The sequence below is a fragment of the Gymnoscopelus microlampas genome (assembly GCF_963454915.1).
Source record: "Gymnoscopelus microlampas genome assembly, chromosome: 19".
NCBI lineage: Eukaryota > Metazoa > Chordata > Actinopteri > Myctophiformes > Myctophidae > Gymnoscopelus > Gymnoscopelus microlampas.
Window position 1 is genome coordinate 30,703,035 of NC_139956.1, and position 19,915 is coordinate 30,722,949.

The 19,915-nt window shown below is 40.7% G+C and overlaps 1 protein-coding gene across 5 annotated transcripts in view; it reads right to left on the reverse strand.

The window, feature by feature from the left end:
* Positions 1–19,915, reverse strand: part of nrxn2b (neurexin 2b) — an 884,672-nt gene that overhangs the window by 382,495 nt on the left and 482,262 nt on the right. For all 5 annotated transcript variants that reach the window (XM_084043029.1, XM_084043031.1, XM_084043030.1 and 2 more), the window contains one exon: positions 2,376–2,549. In XM_084043029.1, the coding sequence (XP_083899155.1) occupies positions 2,376–2,549 (174 nt within the window). The remainder of the gene's footprint in view (positions 1–2,375; positions 2,550–19,915) is intronic.

Below are 19,915 nucleotides of genomic sequence, written 5' to 3' on the forward strand. Positions count from 1 at the left end.
CTCTAATTTGCATATTTATTTACATTATTTACATTTATTTACATATATTACATTATAAATACCTTCCACACATTGTCTGACCCTCAGAATATAAATATATACACTTTATTTGTCAGATTTGATTGCTTTGTTATAGAGTTATTTAAGAAATACTTCAAAATCGGCAGCCATTTTGATATGCAAATTAGGAGGTTAAGCACTAAGAATTTTGCTTGGGAACCGTGTTTTTCTGATTCAGCACCCTTGAATTATGTAAAATGGCCTGGTTCCCAACTTTTACCCCCAAATGCCTCTAACCTCCTTATAGAAGGCCTTTTTTCTGAAATCCCTCCTGTCTATGGGAGAATAGCCTAGGATATGGGGGTAGTTAAATGACTGTAATAGGCTATACAAGGCTGGGTCCAGCTGGAATAGGCTAGACTAGAATGTTCTAGGCCTTACTGGACTCGAATAGGCTCTATTAGGCTGTAATAGGCTCTTGTCAGCTCTGTAGCCCCTATGCACTTGAGATTAACCACTGTGTCCACGGGCAATAGTTTTACGTGGGTTTGTGTCCACCGGCAATAGTTTTACATGAACATTTCTAAGCTATAGTATAGTACTGCCCCGTACAACCTAACATAGCCCAGCAAAGCCCACCAGAGCCCATTATAGCCCATTATAGCCCATTATAGCCCACCAGAGCCCAGCAGTCCGGCATATTCCAGCACACAAAGTCCAGCCCACTGGGAGAATAGCCTAGGGTATGGGGGTAGTTAAATGACTGTAATAGGCTATACAGGGCAGGGTCCAGCTGGAATAGGCTAGACTAGAATGTTCTAGGCTTTACTAGACTCTAATAGGCTCTATTAGGCTGTGCTAGGCTCTTGTCAGCCCTGTAGCCCCTTTGCACTTGAGATTAACCACTGTGTCCACGGGCAATAGTTTTACACGGGTTTGTGTCCACCGGCAATAGTTTTACATGAACATTTCTAGGCTATAGTATAGTAATGCCCCGTACAACCTAACAGAGCCCAGCACAGCCCACCAGAACCCATTATAGCCCATTATAGCCAACCAGAGCCCAGCAGTCCGGCACATTCCAGCACAAAAAGTCCAGCCCACTGGGAGAATAGCCTAGCCCTAGGGTATGGGGGTAGTTAAATGACTCTAATAGGCTATACAGGGCAGGGTCCAGCTGGAATAGGCTAGACTAGAATGTTCTCGGCCTTACTAGACTCTAATAGGCTCTATTAGGCTGTAATAGGCTCTTGTCAGCCCTGTAGCCCCTTTGCACTTGAGATTAACCACTGTGTCCACGGGCAATAGTTTTACATGGGTTTGTGTCCACCGGCAATAGTTTTACATGAACATGTCTAGGCTATAGTTTCCCCGGACCACACTTTGGGAACCAGCCATGGACCCCTTTGGAAACCCTCTGTACACGGTGTACACAGAGTACATTTTCCATTGAGTTAATGCTGGCTGTGTACACATGTCCACTTCCAATAGTTTTGGAAAATAGCCTACCACCCTGTGGAATTATGCTTGAACTGCAGAAAAGGACCATAAAAACAAAAAAGGAATCAAAAATCATCCGTGGGACTGATGGGCGAACAAGTGTTGTCCACACGCAGAGGGGGGCCAATAGGACATTTAGAGTCGCCCCGGTGAATTTTCACGCCCCCACAGACTGTACAGTGGAACCCAGAAATTGGCTTTGTCCACAGGGCATAGGGACTATGGCTCGAGGACACAAAACGCTATAAATGTAATAATAATAATAATAATAATAGATCACACATTTTCAAATGTTCACGAAAACTTTCAAAATATTTAAATATTTTCAAAATGTTTTCAAAATAGTGAAAAAAAATAATGTACAACCTCACAACGTGTTGATGTGTGACGTGTTGTGAGTTCGTCGTAATGGGCAATTTTTTAGAAAAAATCGAACATTTTTTAAAGTACAAAACAGGGTCTGAGGCCGATTCTACAAATGCCTTCCAGATCAGTCGTTCTCAAACTTTTTTGTGCCAAGGACCCCCAAAATGATAGATAATTATTTGGCCACGGACCCCCCATCTGAAGATCTTTTGTGCCAGGGACCCCCAGGAGAGAAGATTTATGTTTAAAAAAAATCACAATTATTCAAGATGTTTCAAACACTTTCAAGATGTTTCAAAAACAGCAGATGTGTGCGAGCTTGTATATCTCTGTTTTTGACTACCACTGTTCTAAACCACTGTTCTAAATCCTAAGAGTTTTCTGAAAAACATATGTTGCAATATATATACTGTATATATATAGCTAAAATCTAAAATGACACCATATGCTTTCTCGGTTTAAATGGGTTAAGAATTTGTAGACGTATATCTCTCTCCCCATGAACTCACCGTCGCAGCCTCGTTCCACCTGGCCCACCTTGTGGAGGGCGTCTGCGATCAGGTCGGGCAGTCTCCCGTTCAGGTCCACTGATGCCAGGCAGCCCTGGTACCCGTCCCGGGACGCTATCAGCTTGGGCAGATTGCTGTACATGTTTTTCGTCACGCCACCGATGTACAGCTCTCCTGGAACAAAACAAGCAGTCAAGAACAGTTTAGCCACATGTTTCGCCACGATTAGAAGGATTTTGTATGATAACCGGAACGCTCGCCAATAACACACTTGCTCCCATTGTGTTCGCGGACAGCTCGCGAACACAAAAGTTTAGGGTTAGGCTTCACTTTACTGAGGTTACGTTTAGGAATAAGGTTAGGTTTAGGCATAGTTTTAGTGAGGTTACGTTTAGGAATAAGGTTAGGTTTAGGCATAGTTTTAACGAGGTTACGTTTAGGAATAAGGTAAGGTTTAGGCATAGTTTTACTGAGGTTACGTTTAGGAAAAGGTTCGGTTTAGGCATAGTTTTAACGAGGTTACGTTAAGGAATAAGGTTAGGTCTAGGCATAGTTTTACTGAGGTTACGTTTAAGGATATCTGGTGGTGACCGCTCCGAGGTCGCCGGATTTGACCCGGAGCGAGCGTGTTTTGTGGCGAGCTTTCTTGTATTCTTTTGTATCACTGTTCTACACAGTAAAAGGGTTAGGAGTTTTATGGAACCTTTTCAGATTATCCTACGGTACTTACAAAAAGTTAAAACAACACTATACATTTTCAAAACACTACATTGTAGATTCATTTGGAGAAAATTAAAGTCATTAGTCTACTTTCACTTCATCACTCAGCATACTGCATTATAGTCTGTAAAAAATGTTGGTGTTTTGTCAAGCACACACTGGCGTTGTTATTGCCAAGAACTGTTTGCATCCACACCACACGTATGCAACTCTGTGAATATTCTTAGCATGTTGTGATTCAGTATGAGCATGTTTTCAGATTATAGTTACTACTACTATTTAAATTACAGTTATTGTCTCCGCCAGGCCGAAAGGCATGGCGAGAGAGTATGTTTTAACCTCCTTCCGTCCGCGTGTGTGTGTGTGTGTGTGTGTGTGTGTGTGTGTGTGTGTGTGTGTGTGTGTGTGTGTGTGTGTGTGTGTGTGTGTGTGTGTGTGTGTGTGTGTGTGTGTGTGTGTGTGTGTGTCCTGTCTGTGTGTTACCAGCTAATCTCCGGCACCGGTCGCTGCGAAACTGTGCACACACACTCCCTGGATGCCAATTCAGAACCTCTGCCCCACATTTTTCACATGGGCCTGTTATAGCGCCACCAGGAGGCCGATTTGTGCAAAACCCATTTTTTCCCATTAGACCTACAGCTTTTAACCAAACGTCATGCAAATCGGTACACAGTATCTCTATTGTCATGTGATCAACCCGGATCTGTCCGATTTCCCATCTTGCATCCTCATTGGCTAAGGTTGGCTTCCAAAGTTTGCAGGATTGGTCCGTTTTGAACAAACTGCCTCCAATCATGAACGCAGCTTGCCATTTCCATAAAATTGCACACGGACATTCCCACTAGGCCGAGGAAGAAATGCCACTTGAACATTTTCAAATCAGCCTCATGGTGGCGCTATAACTGGCCGATTTGCATTTTTAACTATAACTGCACCGATCTGCGTGAAACTTTGCACGCACACTCCCTAGAGGCCAAGGAAAAAAATTGGATTTTTCAGCAGGTCTAATTTAGCAAAACAAATTTTTGGAACAAAATGCCTCAAATCATGAATGCAGTGTCCCATTGAAAGGCCTAAGAAGAAATGCCACCCTTTTCACATTGGCCTATTATAGCGCCACCAGGAGGCCACAATAACCTAGCTGACCTGGCGGAGACCTGTGCTCCGAGGAGCACTTTTTCTAGTTATTACTGTAATCCCATTACATCTGATCATTTAGAACCCTGAACACAATAACATACAACTGTGTGTCAAACTAATCTTAATTGTGTGTCACTGGAAGTGATTCGAGAGACTATGAGCAAATAGATTTTTCAGAATATGTTATTATTATTTTAATACATTCTCTCCTCTGTGCTGGCATGAACAATTGTGATATATTTGATATTCTTTCCAGCGGGCTGGCCGCCTGTCTGTCAGATCCAAGGTAATGAAAAGGCGCCTGAGTCCGCACTGCTCATAATATTCAACAGCCAGCTGTGATCGAAATACATAAATCATCTCACTCTCTGTTGACCATTTAGCTCCATTCAAAAGTGATGAGCAATTTAAAAGAAACACCCAGAACAAAGTGAGAAATAATAGAATTCATATCGCAAGGTAATTAATGAATTAACGGACTGCGTGCAGAAAGTTCTTTTCAGAAACGCTGTTTCGTTTCAACATGGGGAGCCTTGATTAATAAAATCGTACACGACCTTACTAGAAAACACTTTCCCATCCTGCCAAAAGAAGACACGTCTGGAATAGATATCTCCGCTTTCAAAGTTCAAAGAAAAAAGGGTTTAGACTGCCTTCAACGTGTTGTTTCTTGTTCCGTCCTGTGTACTGGGGTACACATGTTAACATTAAAAGGACATGTGATCAAAACAACATCACTTCAAAGGATTGACGCATATACATATGACCACAGAAGTTCAGAGCTAGTCAACAAAAATAAATAAATGGCTTGGGTGAGTTTACCAGGGTGGACATCTTCCACTCCTGACACCACAGAACTACTCAACTGGATGTTGGGGGCAGGGCAGATGTAGCCGTCCCAACATTCACAAATGTATATAACATTATGTATTGTCTATAGTTTGTAGCGCAGGATAGATAATTCAGCTGGTTGGGAAGTAGGGACCACTGTGGCGCATTGGTAAAAATTCAGAGAGGCTTCTTCTTCTGTTCAAGGGTGTTTATCATAAACTGTTTTACAAGAAAGTACTGTTCAAAACAGTCCCAAAAGTGAAACAAAAGGTATCTTCGATGGAACAAGTTTACAGTCCAAAAACACGATCAAAAACAAGGAATAATAATGTCAAACCGAAAATAGCTCCTCACTCATCGAATGCTTCAAACATACTGAGCTGACAAACTAAAAGCTAAACTAATGAAACACACCTGGCTTAACTAAATTGAACACCTGTAATCAGCTGCCAGTCCTTCCCTCATACATGATCAATCAAGTGCTAAAATACACATGGTACCCAAATAACTAAATAAGAAGGAGTCCTTCATCACGATAAGCCACATCTGAACATACTGTAGGTACTGTTTTCCCACATTATTAGAATTTGCAGCATTTAGAATGCCCTGTCTTTGAGGTGACGGTAGTCAGGATGACACTTGATGCTTTAACCCATTAAAACCAGAAAAGCATCCATTTTAGATTTGAGCTAAAAAGCATGATTACTTTGGCTAATAGTGCGGCACGAAGTGACGCGCTATGAGCTTGTATATATTTTTGAAAAATCGTGGATATTGTTTTTTTTTTACAAATCTTTGAATATATATTTTTTTAAAGCCAACATGTTTTACTCAAATCTTTGCTTCTGAGAACAAAATCTTTTGACATGGTAGGGTTCGTGGCCAAATACATTTTGGGGGTCCTTGACATGAAAAGGTTTGAGCACCACTGCATAACAACATTCTTTTTCTTTTCTTTTTTTTAGAAAACTGTTAGGATTTAGAAGACATTTGTAGAATGGGCCTCAAGTCTTAATGGGTTAATAGCTAGATTCATACAGTAAGCCCAGCCAAGCTCCCTTGGGGGAGAGGGGATAATGTACATACACAGCAGCAGTGTTGCATTGGAGACCGTGTTGAAGCCTCAGCATGAAGATGAAGTTAAGATCCGTGGACTCCGAGTTTTAAACATAATTAAGGTCTCTTTCCATAAAAAGGCAGAGAAGAACATTTTCATCAATTCTTTTAAGGCCAATTACCTTCCCCTCTCTCTCTCTCTCTCTCTCTCTGTATCTCTCTCTCTCTGTATCTCTCTCTCTCTCTCTCTCTCTCTCTCTCTCTCTCTCTCTCTCTCTCTCTCTCTCTCTCTCTCTCTCTCTCTCTCTCTCTCTCTCTCTCTCTCTCTCTCTCTCTCTCTCTCTCTCTCTCTCTCTCTCTCTCTCTCTCTCTCTCTCTCTCTCTCTCCTTCTGTTCCAGTGAGCTTTGCAGAAAATGCCAAGCGAAATTAGGGGAGAACACAATAGCACCTTTGATGTGGAGCGTGTACGAATAAACACAATTTGAAATGCTCCGGGCATTTCTCATCGTAGCGGCTCCTACTTTAACCTTTATCTGGGGGGGGGGGGGGGGGGGGGGGGCATAAATGAAAGCAGCTCGTCCTTCGAGAACCCTTAGCCCATCTACTGTAGCTCCAAAAATAGGGTCAAAATACAGTATATATTATACTGTATATAGGGTCCGATACGCTTGGAGGGGGTCCATGCCTCTGTTTTTGATGTCCCCCCTCTGTTCATCCATTTTTCATTGCCGGCGGGGATATGTTTTATCCCTGCTTCTTCTATAATGAAGAGTTTTATCGGCTCACAACCAGCAAAATGCAGATTTCGAGAGCAACTTTCCAACTTCTGCACTCTCAGATGCAATGAGCCCACTAGGTCAATTACGTGTGGACTTTGTGTAATAGGACGAGTCAATGATGTTTGCCAGCCTCTCTTCCTAGAATTAATGTGCGCTTGACACTTCATATTTCTCAGCCCGCGCATCGAGCGATTATAATCGATAGTGAATTCATTAGCCATCTAACTGAAAGATGCTCTGAAGTCACTGTTCAGAATCACTTAGCAAATATGAAACCCTGAATACTGCGTGGATCCTGGAAAAGAGAAAATAATACAGTTCTTTTGTCAGCAGTTGCCTTGGATGGAATGTTTGCGGTGACGCACATTCTGCTGATAACGCAGGATGAACTCATGAACCCTAAAAGATTCAGCCTATAGCTATTCTATAGGCATGTTATAACGTTCAGCGAAAATACCAGATCTACAGTACAAGCTCATAACTCGTCACAGATCAGCTATTTTCGGTGAACATAAATGTTTTCAGCATTTTCAAATAATGTGCTTTTTAGCTCTAATCTTTAGCTCTAAGCTCGAATGTTAAATATAATAAACCAAGAGCTAAGGTGTATCAGAAAAATAAACCTAATTGGATTTCAGAGTTGGGTAAACACACACAAAATAGGTGTACATTCAGAAAGAATAGGAATTTAAACAATGTCAGCTTCTATTTGACAATAAGTTAAGTTTAAAGGCGATTTAATCGAGGGCATGTTCCAAAAGCACAATAATTACCTGATTTTGGGGGAGGAAATAATGTTTTTATTTATTTTTTATGGTTCCTGGTTCCTGGTTATGCAGGAATGCAGGCACTCAAGTGTAATTATGATGGACATAAAATAATTGCTACCACATGTGAGGTAACTAAGTACTACTAAATGCACTCAAACTTGTACTCAGTTAGACCCATTAGACTAGAGTGTAAATCAAAGGACACTCAGAGTTACTCAAGTACACTCCTTAAGTACAATTTTGAGGTACTATTACTTTTCTTGAGTTGTTTCTTTATACTTCTACTCCACTACATCTAGTAGGCAAATATTATACTTTTTAGTTGGAGTTAACTCTCTACAGCAGTGGTTCTCAACCTGTGGGTCGGGACCCCTAGGGGGGTTCCCACATGATTTGTTTTTTTTTTTGGGGGGGGGGGTCCCCACTCCCCAGATGAAAGTTAAGTGACAATTTAAGGACTTGTAAGACCTTTTTAATACATAAAAAAAGAAAAATGCCTACTAGAAAAACTGATGAAACAGTGGCTAAATTGTCAAATATAAAATAAATAAATCTAATTGTGAAAATAGCTGATTTACAAGCTTGGCTATTTTCACAATATTTATCTGTGGTACAGAGCAAAACTAAATGAAATGCCTCACCTCCTACAATTGCAAGTGCTTGTCAGGGTGGGGGATTCCCGGTTTAAATAGGACTATTTTGGGGGGTCACGGCCTGAAAAGGTTGAGAACTACTGCTCTACAGATTCATTCATTTAATGGAAACTCCCTATGTACGGATAGGCTAGACGACTCAGCTCTATTCAAAATCAGTCACATTTGCCCTTATGCAATCATCAATTACATGCATTTTGTCTTAATATTTTAGAACCTGTGTGTATGTTAGAACCATGTTGCCATTTTAAAACCTGTGTTGCTGGCAGTGATTGGTTGATTTGCTAAAGTTGCATTTCTTTTTTTTGGTTTTGTTTCTACGTGTTGTTCTTTTTTATTGTACCAATCAAGTGTAGCGCTCCTAAAGGCTTTCTATTCTACTACAAAGTAACATCCAACAACCTTGGGGGGAGTGTAATAAATAAATTGGGCCCAAAGAAAGATATGAAAATCTCTTTTACTGGAAAATTGTGAGCTTGAAGTAGTAAAAATGCTGCATAAATGGCAGAGAGACATTTGTTTCCCCAAAACAATATTCCAGATATATAAAGAATATGTTGAACGGAAAGGTAATTTAATCAGGTATAGACTATGAACCCAACCAGGTATTGAACTCTGATATCAGTTTAGACAAGATTTGTGAGGCAGGGGAATAAGCTCAGTTCAGAAAGGTGAATAGTAGAGACGGGCTCTGTAATGAAGTCCTGAAATCTCCGAAACTGCCGCAGTTATTTACCTTCCATTTCCAGTTATGCTTTGAATGTGGTAATATTACATTAACTGTCTCAATAAGCAATGTATCAAAAGTTGTGTACAAGTTATATACATCTCGTCTCAATACCTGGGAAATGGCAGATATACGTATAAGAAGAAATGGATTCATAAAACAGAGCTTACATAAATCATATTCTGAATACAGTAGCCTAATTGGAGCTGGAATATAAGAGAAACCTACTTTTCACATACTTAAGCGACTTCCAGAAAGCTTCTGACTGGGTTAATAGGAAACTACCCAAGTTCAAATCTATTTCTGATGTTGTGGATGTACAGTATCATTATTATTAAGTAGGGCCGGGACTTTATCGCGTTAATTTAGATCAATTAATTACAGAAAAATTATCGCGTTAAAAAAATTAACGCATTTTAATCGCACCTATTTTGCACCGCGGAACGTTTCTCACTGGACGAGTTTCAGACGGACCGTTTATAGCAGCGCACCAACAGACGGTAATTCTCACTTCTCAGGCATGACAGACAACAACAAAGTCTACTGCAGCCAGCACAGAGCATGAAAACATGATGCCTGCTTGATAATGTTGCCTGGGCAAGTCAGAATCTGTAATGGAAGCCCCCGCCTACGCGCGCGTTTGTCCCGTTTGGGGGGGGGGGGGGGCGCTGGTGGGGGGGTTCCACGATGCGGTGCGGATCACATGCGTGCGATTTTTATTCATAATAATTTATGAATCTACTATAAAACAACAGTAACAACACTCTACCAGCCTCCAGTGGTGGAAAATAGCTGATCTACAAGCTCACAATGCCTTGTGCTTGCAGATCTGCTATTTTCACATGGCTACTGTAATGTTTTATAATAATAATCGAAATCTACAAAGTAACTAGTAACTAAAGTTTTCAAATAATTGTAGTGGAGTAAAAGTACAATATTTGCCTCTGAGATATAGTGGAGTTACTGGAGTAGAAGTAAAACTATTAGAAATTGGAAATACTCGAGTCAATGCAAATACCTCAAAATTGTACTTAAGTACAGTTCTTGAGTACATGTACTTAAAGACGTATGCCAAAATCCTTTTGAAAAAAATACTTTTCACTGTTCTCAGGTCAAATATTGATATGCGATTAAAATGCGATTAATTGCGATTAATTAATTACAAAGCCTCTAATTAATTAGATTAATTTTTTTAATCGAGTCCCAGCCCTATTATTAAGTGATGAAATCCGTATATTAAGCTCCAGCTACCTGTGTGCAGGTCAACAATATGAACACTGGGTCGTTTCCTACCCCGTATGGAATGAAACAACGTGATGTTATCTCTCCCATACTTTTTGCTCAATATGTTAATGATTTGCTCCAACAAATTAAAAGTGATAACCAAGATTTGCAAATAGGTGATATTAGAATGACCATCATTATGTTGACGACATAGTACTCGTATCGGGGACTGAATGGAGCCTATTGAACACTGCTAATATCTGGTACTGTAAGCGGAGATGAATGATTAATCAGGGGAATCGTCAAATCATGCATTTTAGAAAAATGAGAACGAGGAGGAGTACTTTTTGTTTTCGGGGCCATGTCATTAGCATATAGTCTCTGTCGGGGGGGAAACCTCATATGTCCAAAACTGTTACTTTTCAGGATTCAAATTCAAAAACAGCAACTGGGTTTGTGTGATCACAAAAGTATTGCCTACGTATGATCACGCAGGCAAGGCCAGGCAGTTTTATTTGTCTAGAACAACAAGGCAGCTCAATGTGCTTCACACAGAACATCAAGCAAAGGAAGCACAACGTAGGGCATTCATTTACGAAAAAAAAATACACAAAAAAGTGAGATTATGGAGATAAGAGGTTTCAGCCCGACAGTGACAAGATTTAAGGAATTCCGCAAGGTTAATGCCATTCAAAACAGGGCAATTCTCTGCTTCTTTGGAGTGCATAAATTTGCACCTGTTTTGGGCCATCCATGGAGACATGAGATCAGAGCCTGTATAATTAGGCAAAAAGAGGTAATACTCATACTTTGGAATAGCTTAACTAAGTATGCCAGATACTGTAGTACAGAAGAAATACTCAGACTTTAGAATAGCTTAACTAAGTATGCCAGATACTGTAGTACAGAAGAAATACTCAGACTTTGGAATAGCTTAACTAAGTATGCAAGATACTGTAGTAAAGAAGACATACTCAGACTTTAGAATAGCTTAACTAAGTATGCCAGATACTGTAGTACAGAAGAAATACTCAGACTTTGGAATAGCTTAACTAAGTATGCCAGATACTGTAGTACAAAAGAACGGCAAAAAACTTTTTCAACTGGGATAAATATTAATATGGTCATAGTAATATGGACTTGAAGGTTATCATCCATGCAATCATATATACATCCATATAGTGTGCATATTTTAATTCATTTATATCACAAATACAAATGCATTTGACCTTTTAGTGGACCTAATTATATAATACAAATTGTAATGTCAACTATAATCATTACACATTGATTGTTGTTTGGTTCACTTCTTATACTGGGTGGGATAGCGTTCTTACCTACAGTGAATGAAACTCTGGTGCACTTAGAAGCAAACTGAGAGCCACGTTTTCTGGCAGACCAGAGTTTGGTAACCAAAGCAGACCATGCACACCAACCAACCAAACTATGTCTATTTGGTCTGCAGAACTATCTGGCGAAACGCACCAGGGTTTGTTTATTATACTGCCCTACAAAGTGCAGTAACTACCGTAATTTTCGCACTATAAGCCGCACCTGAATATAAGCCGCAGCAGCTAAATTGAATGATTTGTACATATATAAACCGCGCTGGACTATAAGCCGCGGGTGTAAAATCCCTAGGTTTAGGAGGTCCCCTAGTGGCCGTTAGCTATAAAAATCCATAGATAAGCCGCACCGTTATATAAGCCGCAGGGTCGAAAAATGGGAAAAAAGTCGCGGCTTATAGTCCGAAATTTACGGTACGTTTTTGGACACACTGAGCTATTTGTGTGTCCCAAATGTCAAATTAGCCTTCAGGACACAATTACCTCAAGAGCAGATATACAGTTAGTGTAATATCACTCAAATGCCGATAACCCATTTGGCTGACCAATAGAACCACTTTTAAACCATTTTATCAGTTAAATCATTTCCATAGTTACTGCACTTTGGCTTTGTAGGGAAATATAGTCCAGGTGTGAAAGCACCCTGCATTCACACCTACACTATTTGGTATTAATCAAATCATGGGGTGTTTAGTCCGTTGGTTACATTAGGTTCGTTTGGAGAGCTGAGAACAGAAGACAGACAGAAAACTTTCATACTTTCACCTAGAAGCTTCATTCAAACTTTAAAATGTTAAGGATATTGTGGAATTGCAGGGATTGTATGTTTTATACTTTTCAAAATATTATACTTTTTTTTTAAAGACTGGAAACCAATGGAGAGGCAAATAACTCCATCCATTTGGATGTCACAGTGAGCCCACACTGCTCCATCAGGAACAGTACCAGACTTTTTTTATTTTTGGTTTCGTTCTTGACACTTACTCTTACCAGAACCTGTCCTGTATTTCATTCTTATTACTGTTGCTGCTATGACACTTTAAGGTTTTGTGTGTAAAAGAAACAGATAGACTGTGCATTTATATTTAATGATACTGTTCATGTTCTCAATCAGAGATCCGGTGTAATAGTGCCAGAATCTAAGCTAAATCTAAGTCTATTTTGTTTCCTTTTTTTAAATTAAATTGAACTAACTAACTAACTAACCGTTTTTGACATTTAAGGTCCTTACAGTACACACACAGGAGCTTGATAAAACAAGGTGAAAATGCTTCGCAAATTTCAAGCTATTAATGATGATGCTTTTATTTGTGGTCAAAAAAGAAATCAACCTGGTTTTGAAAAATAATTGCCCAGCTTTATCGCCTCATTAAACTCTGTGTGGATGTACTATTGACACTGCAGTTGCTGCACCTGCATTTCCCCCTGGGGAGCAATATGTTTATCTTATCTTAGCTCATATTATCCCCATGCAACAACAGCTGTGACCTTTGGTATTATCTAAAAAAGTGTGGCTAAATCATACTTGGTAGCATTTTCTATGAAGGTCACGCAAGAACATTATAATGAAAAGTGTTTATAATACATTATAGACATGACCTTCAAAGAACGTGTTACTGTTTTTTATGTTGTTATCTCCAATGCAAAGAAATCAAGGTAATATGCTGCTTTGCGGGCCACGGGCAGACCATCATTAGCATAATCGCAATTATTTTGCATAATTGTCATAATTGTTTCCATGTTGAAAAATATTCATACATAAAAACAAAATAAAAAAAATGGAAGTATACAATTATTAAATGTGTCAGTAAATTATTTGCATATGTATATATAATATATTTTTTATAGTATATTTGCCCCGTGAAAGTTGTGATTATGAAGCCTAAAAAACAAACAGAAATTAAAATTGTTCTGATGTTCAATGCCAAAAACACAATGAAATCTTTAATCGCAATTATTTGTGTGACAATTAAACCAACTTAAATTTGTAATCATGACAGCCCTTGCCATTCATTATGCTAGTTTGCCAGATAACTGAACCAATATTTAACGTGCTGAGTGAGCAATGGTGTTGAGCTTGATCAGGACTTTTTTGATTGACTGCATACTTTATTTACAGTTTGCAAAAAAAGACAGCTGCCTTACTGAAATGTAATCACAGAGGTCGGTCACGGTTTAACCACATGGAACCCAGCGTCTGGTCATAACATTTGGTGAAAATAGCAGATCTACAAGCTCACAACACATTGTGTCGGACTAGGTCAGCTATTTTTGGTGAAAATGCATGGTGTAGAGGGGGGAAAAAGGAAGGAGCCAAGTACATACCCCTGGGGGACCCCAGTTTCAGAATGGACCCAAATAGTAATTACATAACATGTCATGTCTATGTGCTTTGCTCCGTTGCTCCAACAAAGTGCACTCGCAGCCACTCAGGTCACATGCACACACACGCATACGCACACACACACAAAATGTCCTATAAAATAGAGGATTGTGTGTATAGATAGATCGATAGATAGACTATATAGATATATTGTAGAAAATGAGTAAATTGTAATGTAGATATAAAAAGGCGATGAAGGCTGGTGATTACAATACAAGAGCAAAGCCAGGAGGCAGTCTGACATTTGGACATGTTTCTCAATAGCTACTGACAAAAAAATGGAAATGAACTCGAGCATGAACTGGAGCAGGAGTAATGTAATATTGAATGTAATATTGAACGTTGTTACTGACAGGTACTGTATATGCAGTCATTTATTAATAACCTATTGACGATCAGTAATCCGCCAACTGTGTCGCTATCCGTGGTGCTGAAATGGCCGTCTCTCTCTCTCTCTGATTCTGTGTTTGTGTTTGTAATGCATTTGGTTCCCTATAGAAATATCGCAGGAGCAGACGGTACTTAACTTTGCTGCGAGCGGGAGCAGGCGGTCAAAAATAAACAAACGGGCGCTATGGGATGAAATCATTGTGGGGGCCACCGGCCACGGTCAGAAATACAGAACGGGCGGGAGTGGGACTAAGGAAACAGTCCCGCACAGGGCTCTAATTTATTATTTATTGTGTTGCTATCCCATTTGTTGGATGACTATATTGTGAGTTGCAGTGAGTCACGGGAGCATTTGTCAAGGTTTCCAAGTAAATTTGGTTCAAATAGCTTATGATTTCTACTACTTGTTCCCCACACGCACCGTGGCCCAGTGCACATTCTGTGCTCACTTGGATCCTGTGTGAGCACTGTGGAATGGTCTTTTTTTTTCTTCTTTTCACTAAAGGAAGAACTTGCCATCGGTATGCGAGTGAGCACTTTGGGGTTTTTGCCTTAAGATATGCTTTATTGATCCCTGTGGGCAAGTTTGTCCTCTGCGTTTGACCCGAGCAGTCGCACACACTACATTTTCTTCGCTTTTTTTTCCCTCCTTCCCGTCTACACAACTCAATTGTCCATCAGTATGAGCTTCCGCAGGTAAGTCACCCCACTTTGGGGGCATGATCCACGAGGATGAGTAAGCACATTATTTTCCCAATCTACGTGGCTGCGGTCAGACCCCGGCTCCGCGGTCCGAGCAGTGATGAATGCCCTGCGTTCCTGGGCTGCTCGGAGAGGTCCGCCAGAGGGGACCAATTACAGGCTTCCTAGACACTGTCCGAGACTTCGTCCACATCGCCACGGTTACGGCGGTAATGACCTCTCAGGGGCTTGGTGGGCGGGACTGTATATAGAGTGTGAGTGGGCTGCTGGGCAAGGGAGCCGTGGAGGGGCCAACCACAACGCAGTCTGGAAGAACACTGACTAAACATTTCTTTTGGATGGCCAGTCTGCCTTCATTTATTTCATGTGAAAACCTCTCATCTGACCTTCCTCAACTTAATTAAAGCTGCAACCCCATGGTTTGTTCCAACAACAATAAGAACAAGAAACCTTTGAATTCCCCCCAAAAGAAAAACATACTTTTTTGTTTTATTCCAAGTGTTATAGTATGCATATATTATTTGGTCATGGTCACATTTGCTGCAAGCGTCTAGACAAGCCTTTCCCTTGAATATAATTGGCTCCCAAGTGCATGAATGTTCTTTTTGTTGTTCATATCTGCCTGTAGCATGTTTGTAGCCATCTTTACATTCATTATTTATCGACGTTATTAAGAGAACTTTGATCATGGGAGCGGACCGCGAATACACGCGTTGGTCTCATCTGGTCTCAACTCCCAACTAAAATGCAGAACCCGGCCGTCGAGTATCATTAAATGCTCTATTAACAGCCTCTGCCTCACTCTCTGGGTTCTCACTCACCCCCTGCCCCACTCCCTTGTTTGTGTTCCTTTGCTCTTGCAATGCCAGTTAACTGACACAAATTGAACGGCCGCAGACGACGGAGACGAGCAAACAAAACGCACGTGCCAGTCGCTGGCAGGCTGTGATGGTCGTGGCTCTTAAGGCCCGGGGCAGAGCGAAGACAAACGCAGCCGGCGAGGAAGACGGAAAGAAAATCTGTGATTGCTAATTACAGAGACGTTCCAATTTGCAAAGCTGCCTCGACAACACAGACCGCTGTAGACATTTATGTTGTCACTGCTCTAATGTTAATTGGTGCCACTAAATTATGGGTTGTGTAATTATGCTGCATGTCGCGTGTACATTTGCGGGCGCGTGTGTGTGCGACTGTGTGTCTGTGTGTGTGTGTGTAATGTTTGTAAACAGACAGCCAGTCTGTTTTTGAACTGCACTTGCAGAGTGTTTTGAAGAAACTAGACAGACCCGTACATATCAACACTGTAATGATGTCAATCTTAGCAGCAGGCAGTCTCTGTCTAACTAGCTGCTGAATATCATTTCCCTCTGAAAGTGGGCAGAGAGAGAGAGAGAGAGAGAGAGAGAGAGACAGAGAGACAGAGAGACAGAGAGAGAGAGAGAGAGAGAGAGAGAGAGAGAGAGAGAGAGCAGAGAATGCTGTGTCCACTCAGCATGACCTAGTTCAATTTTGTGTCATGAATGGACTGGCAAGGTTGCTTGTTATTTTGTCCATATTCTTTGAGACATTTTGGGGCTTGGCCAAATCCGCCATTCCTTTCGCGGGTCAAAAAACACAGCTTTTTATTGGAATTGCATTACTGACTGACATAAATAAGGCATATAAATCTACATCTGTGCCTGTCTCTATCTCTTTATGTGTCTCTTTATCACTTCCCTTATCTTGTGCTATTGTACGAGCTGTATGTGCTATGTGTACTGTATATATATTTTTTCTCTCAATCTCCTTGCTCTCTCCTGAGCTCATGCAAATGCATTCATTCTATGCCAGTGAGTGCAGCTGTGCAAAGTACTGGCAAGGCACAATCAACACATTAGCTATACCCAACACAAGGTCGAAACGCATTGGACCATGATTACACGCTGTTCAATGAGGGCCATAAGGGCTAGGCCTGGCACGGCCAGACTAATATCACTGCGTAGATATTAGTCTAGAATCTCTGTGTGGAACCTTTACTTCCAAGGGGGCAGATTAAAGAAAATGCATCTGGTGATAAACCCGCCCCATATTTGCATACTGGGTCCTGATTGGTGACCAGTGGTGGAAAAAGTACTCAAATGTTTTACTTAAGTCAAATTATCAATACTGCAATGTAGAAGTACTCTGTAGTAAAAGTCTGGAATTCAAAATTGACTTGAGTAAAAGTACAAAAGTATTGGTTTCAAATGTACTTAAAGTATTAAAAGTAAAAGTACTAAAATGTTTGGAAATAGCAGATCTACAAGCTCGCGACGCGTTGTGAGCTTGTAGATCGTCTATTTTCAAATAGCCTAGGTATAAAATAGGGCTAAAGTGGTTAATGTATGTTTCATAATATCATAATTTATATCTGAAAAGTAACTAGAACCTAAGTTGTCAAATAATTGTAGTGGAGTACTACATTTGCCTCTGAGATGTAGTGGAGTAGAAGTAAAAGTACTGAAAACTGGAAAAGCTCAAGTAAAGTAGAAACATGTAAACAATGTACTTAAATACAGTACTTGAGTAAATGTACTTTAGTTACTGTACACCACTGTTGGTGACCAAATCTGCAATGACAAGAATCATACAGGGCTGGTTGGGTGAATTACCCTGTAGTGTTGACAGTTTCAACACTGCACAAAGACATCTTTGCCATGGGGAAACCACAGAGAGCGCTATTCATTATAACACATAATCATCAATGCATACATCAGCGAGAGTGCATCAATTACATTATAATGAGGATTAACATTATGATCACTTCCGAATCACAAGCAGTGGATTAGAAAGGTGTCAGCTCCGTGAAGTCATCACGACCGCAAAGAACAAATGCAGGGCTGAAGCTGAGTCACACAACACCATGGCAACACCGGGACCATGACGTGGAATTGTTTTATAACCTTCAGAGATTGCAAAGGGAGACCAGCAACGTGAGGGAGGTGCTCTTCCAGACCAACTTAATCACACCTCAGTGGTGTACAGTAACTAAGTACATTTACTCAAGTGCTGTACTTAAGTACAATTTTTACATATTTTTGGGGCGGTGTAGCCGCCCCCTATAAGTGAGTTTTGGACACCGACCAAAAAATTTGTATACCCCCTAACCCTTCCATTGTTAATGCAAATCGATACTTTTGCAAAGTCAGCCAATCACATTACAGCTAGTGTCATCACCACTAACTGTAATGTGATTGGCTGACTTTGCAAATTCAGGACTGTGATTGGCTAGCGAAACACATGACACATGTGCAGCCCTATGAATAGCAGTATGGACTTTAAAAAAAGTCATTTATCCTTTTTTTAAAGTGAGTCATGTTGTGATGACCACACACCGCCCACTTCACACTGGGTGTGATTGTTTTTTATTACTTTACTTGAGCATTTCCTTACTTTTTTGCTACAGTAATTTTACTTCTACTCCACTACATCTCAGAGGTATTGATACTTTTTTCCACCACTGTCACACCTTCTATGCACACTTTGAGGAAAATACCCCAGCCTTGGCTTTACAGAAAGACAAGGACCCCTGCCCACGGGATATATTTTGGGTGGCTGTTTGTGTAAAGCAGGGTTCACCAATTAGTTTTCCCCAAGGGCCAAATTATGTCCAAGGGTACCAAGCCGGGGGCCACCCAACCTGCGAACAGATTGGGGCTTTGGGGGGCGGCGTTCCCGCTACTCCAGTGACAGTGCAGATACTAGTGTTGTTGCTGCTCTTACCACCATCTTATCTTACTATCTTATCTTACTATCTTACTATCTTACTATACTATATAATTGACAAAAGCTCCGAAAGTTTGTGCGGGGTAAGCAAGCACAGGATCACTCCATTTGCCCCCAAAACTTGCCACAGACTGTTGATCAGAGCTATGGCTATGTTTTAGGCATCTTACCCCACCTCGATCTGTGATCGGACTCTCGGTTTGATTGATTCTCTGATTTGCCTATCAGACCCTCAGCCTGATCTGGCCGGTTGCCATAGCAACCAGATACAGGAAGTTTGACCTCTTTATCACATAATAATAATAATAATAATAAACTTTATTTATAAAGCGCTTTTCAAAACATGGTTACAAAGTGCTTTACAGTGGCAGTCAAATACATTACACCAAGAACATATTTGGTGTTGACGGTGAGGCATTTCAGTTTAAAAACAGATGGTAGGATGAACCTCCATACATTCATTAAATTCATTACAGCCAAGGACAAGAGAACAGTACAATACCATAAAACAATAATCGCATGGTTTAAGGGAAGGCCTTGATATAGAGGTAGGTTTTCAGGAGTGATTTAAAGGATGCCACTGAGTCGGCATCCCTCAGGTTCTGAGGTAAGGCGTTCCATAGAGTGGGTGCCTGGGCTGTAAAGGCCCGATCGCCCTTAGTGACAAGGTTAGTTTGGAAAGGAATCAGGAAACCCTTGCCTGACGATCTAAGGTTGCGCACAGGTTCATGTGGTGTCAGCATGTCGAAGATGTAAGAGGGGGCTAGGCCACGCAGGGCTTTAAAAGTTGTCAATAGGATCTTAAAATCAATTCTAAATCTCACTGGCAGCCAGTGAAGGGAGGCCAGGACTGGTGTGATGTGGTCACGCCTCCTAGTGTTGGTCAGTAGTCTGGCTGCTGAGTTCTGTATAAGTTGGAGGCGAGAGATAGCCTTTTTGCTGAGCCCAGAATACAGCGAGTTACAATAGTCTAGGCGTGAGGTGATGAAGGCATTTATTACTTTTTCGAGGTCTGAAAATGTGAGGAAATTTTTGATTCTGGAGATGTTTCTCAACTGGAAGAAGCATGACTGT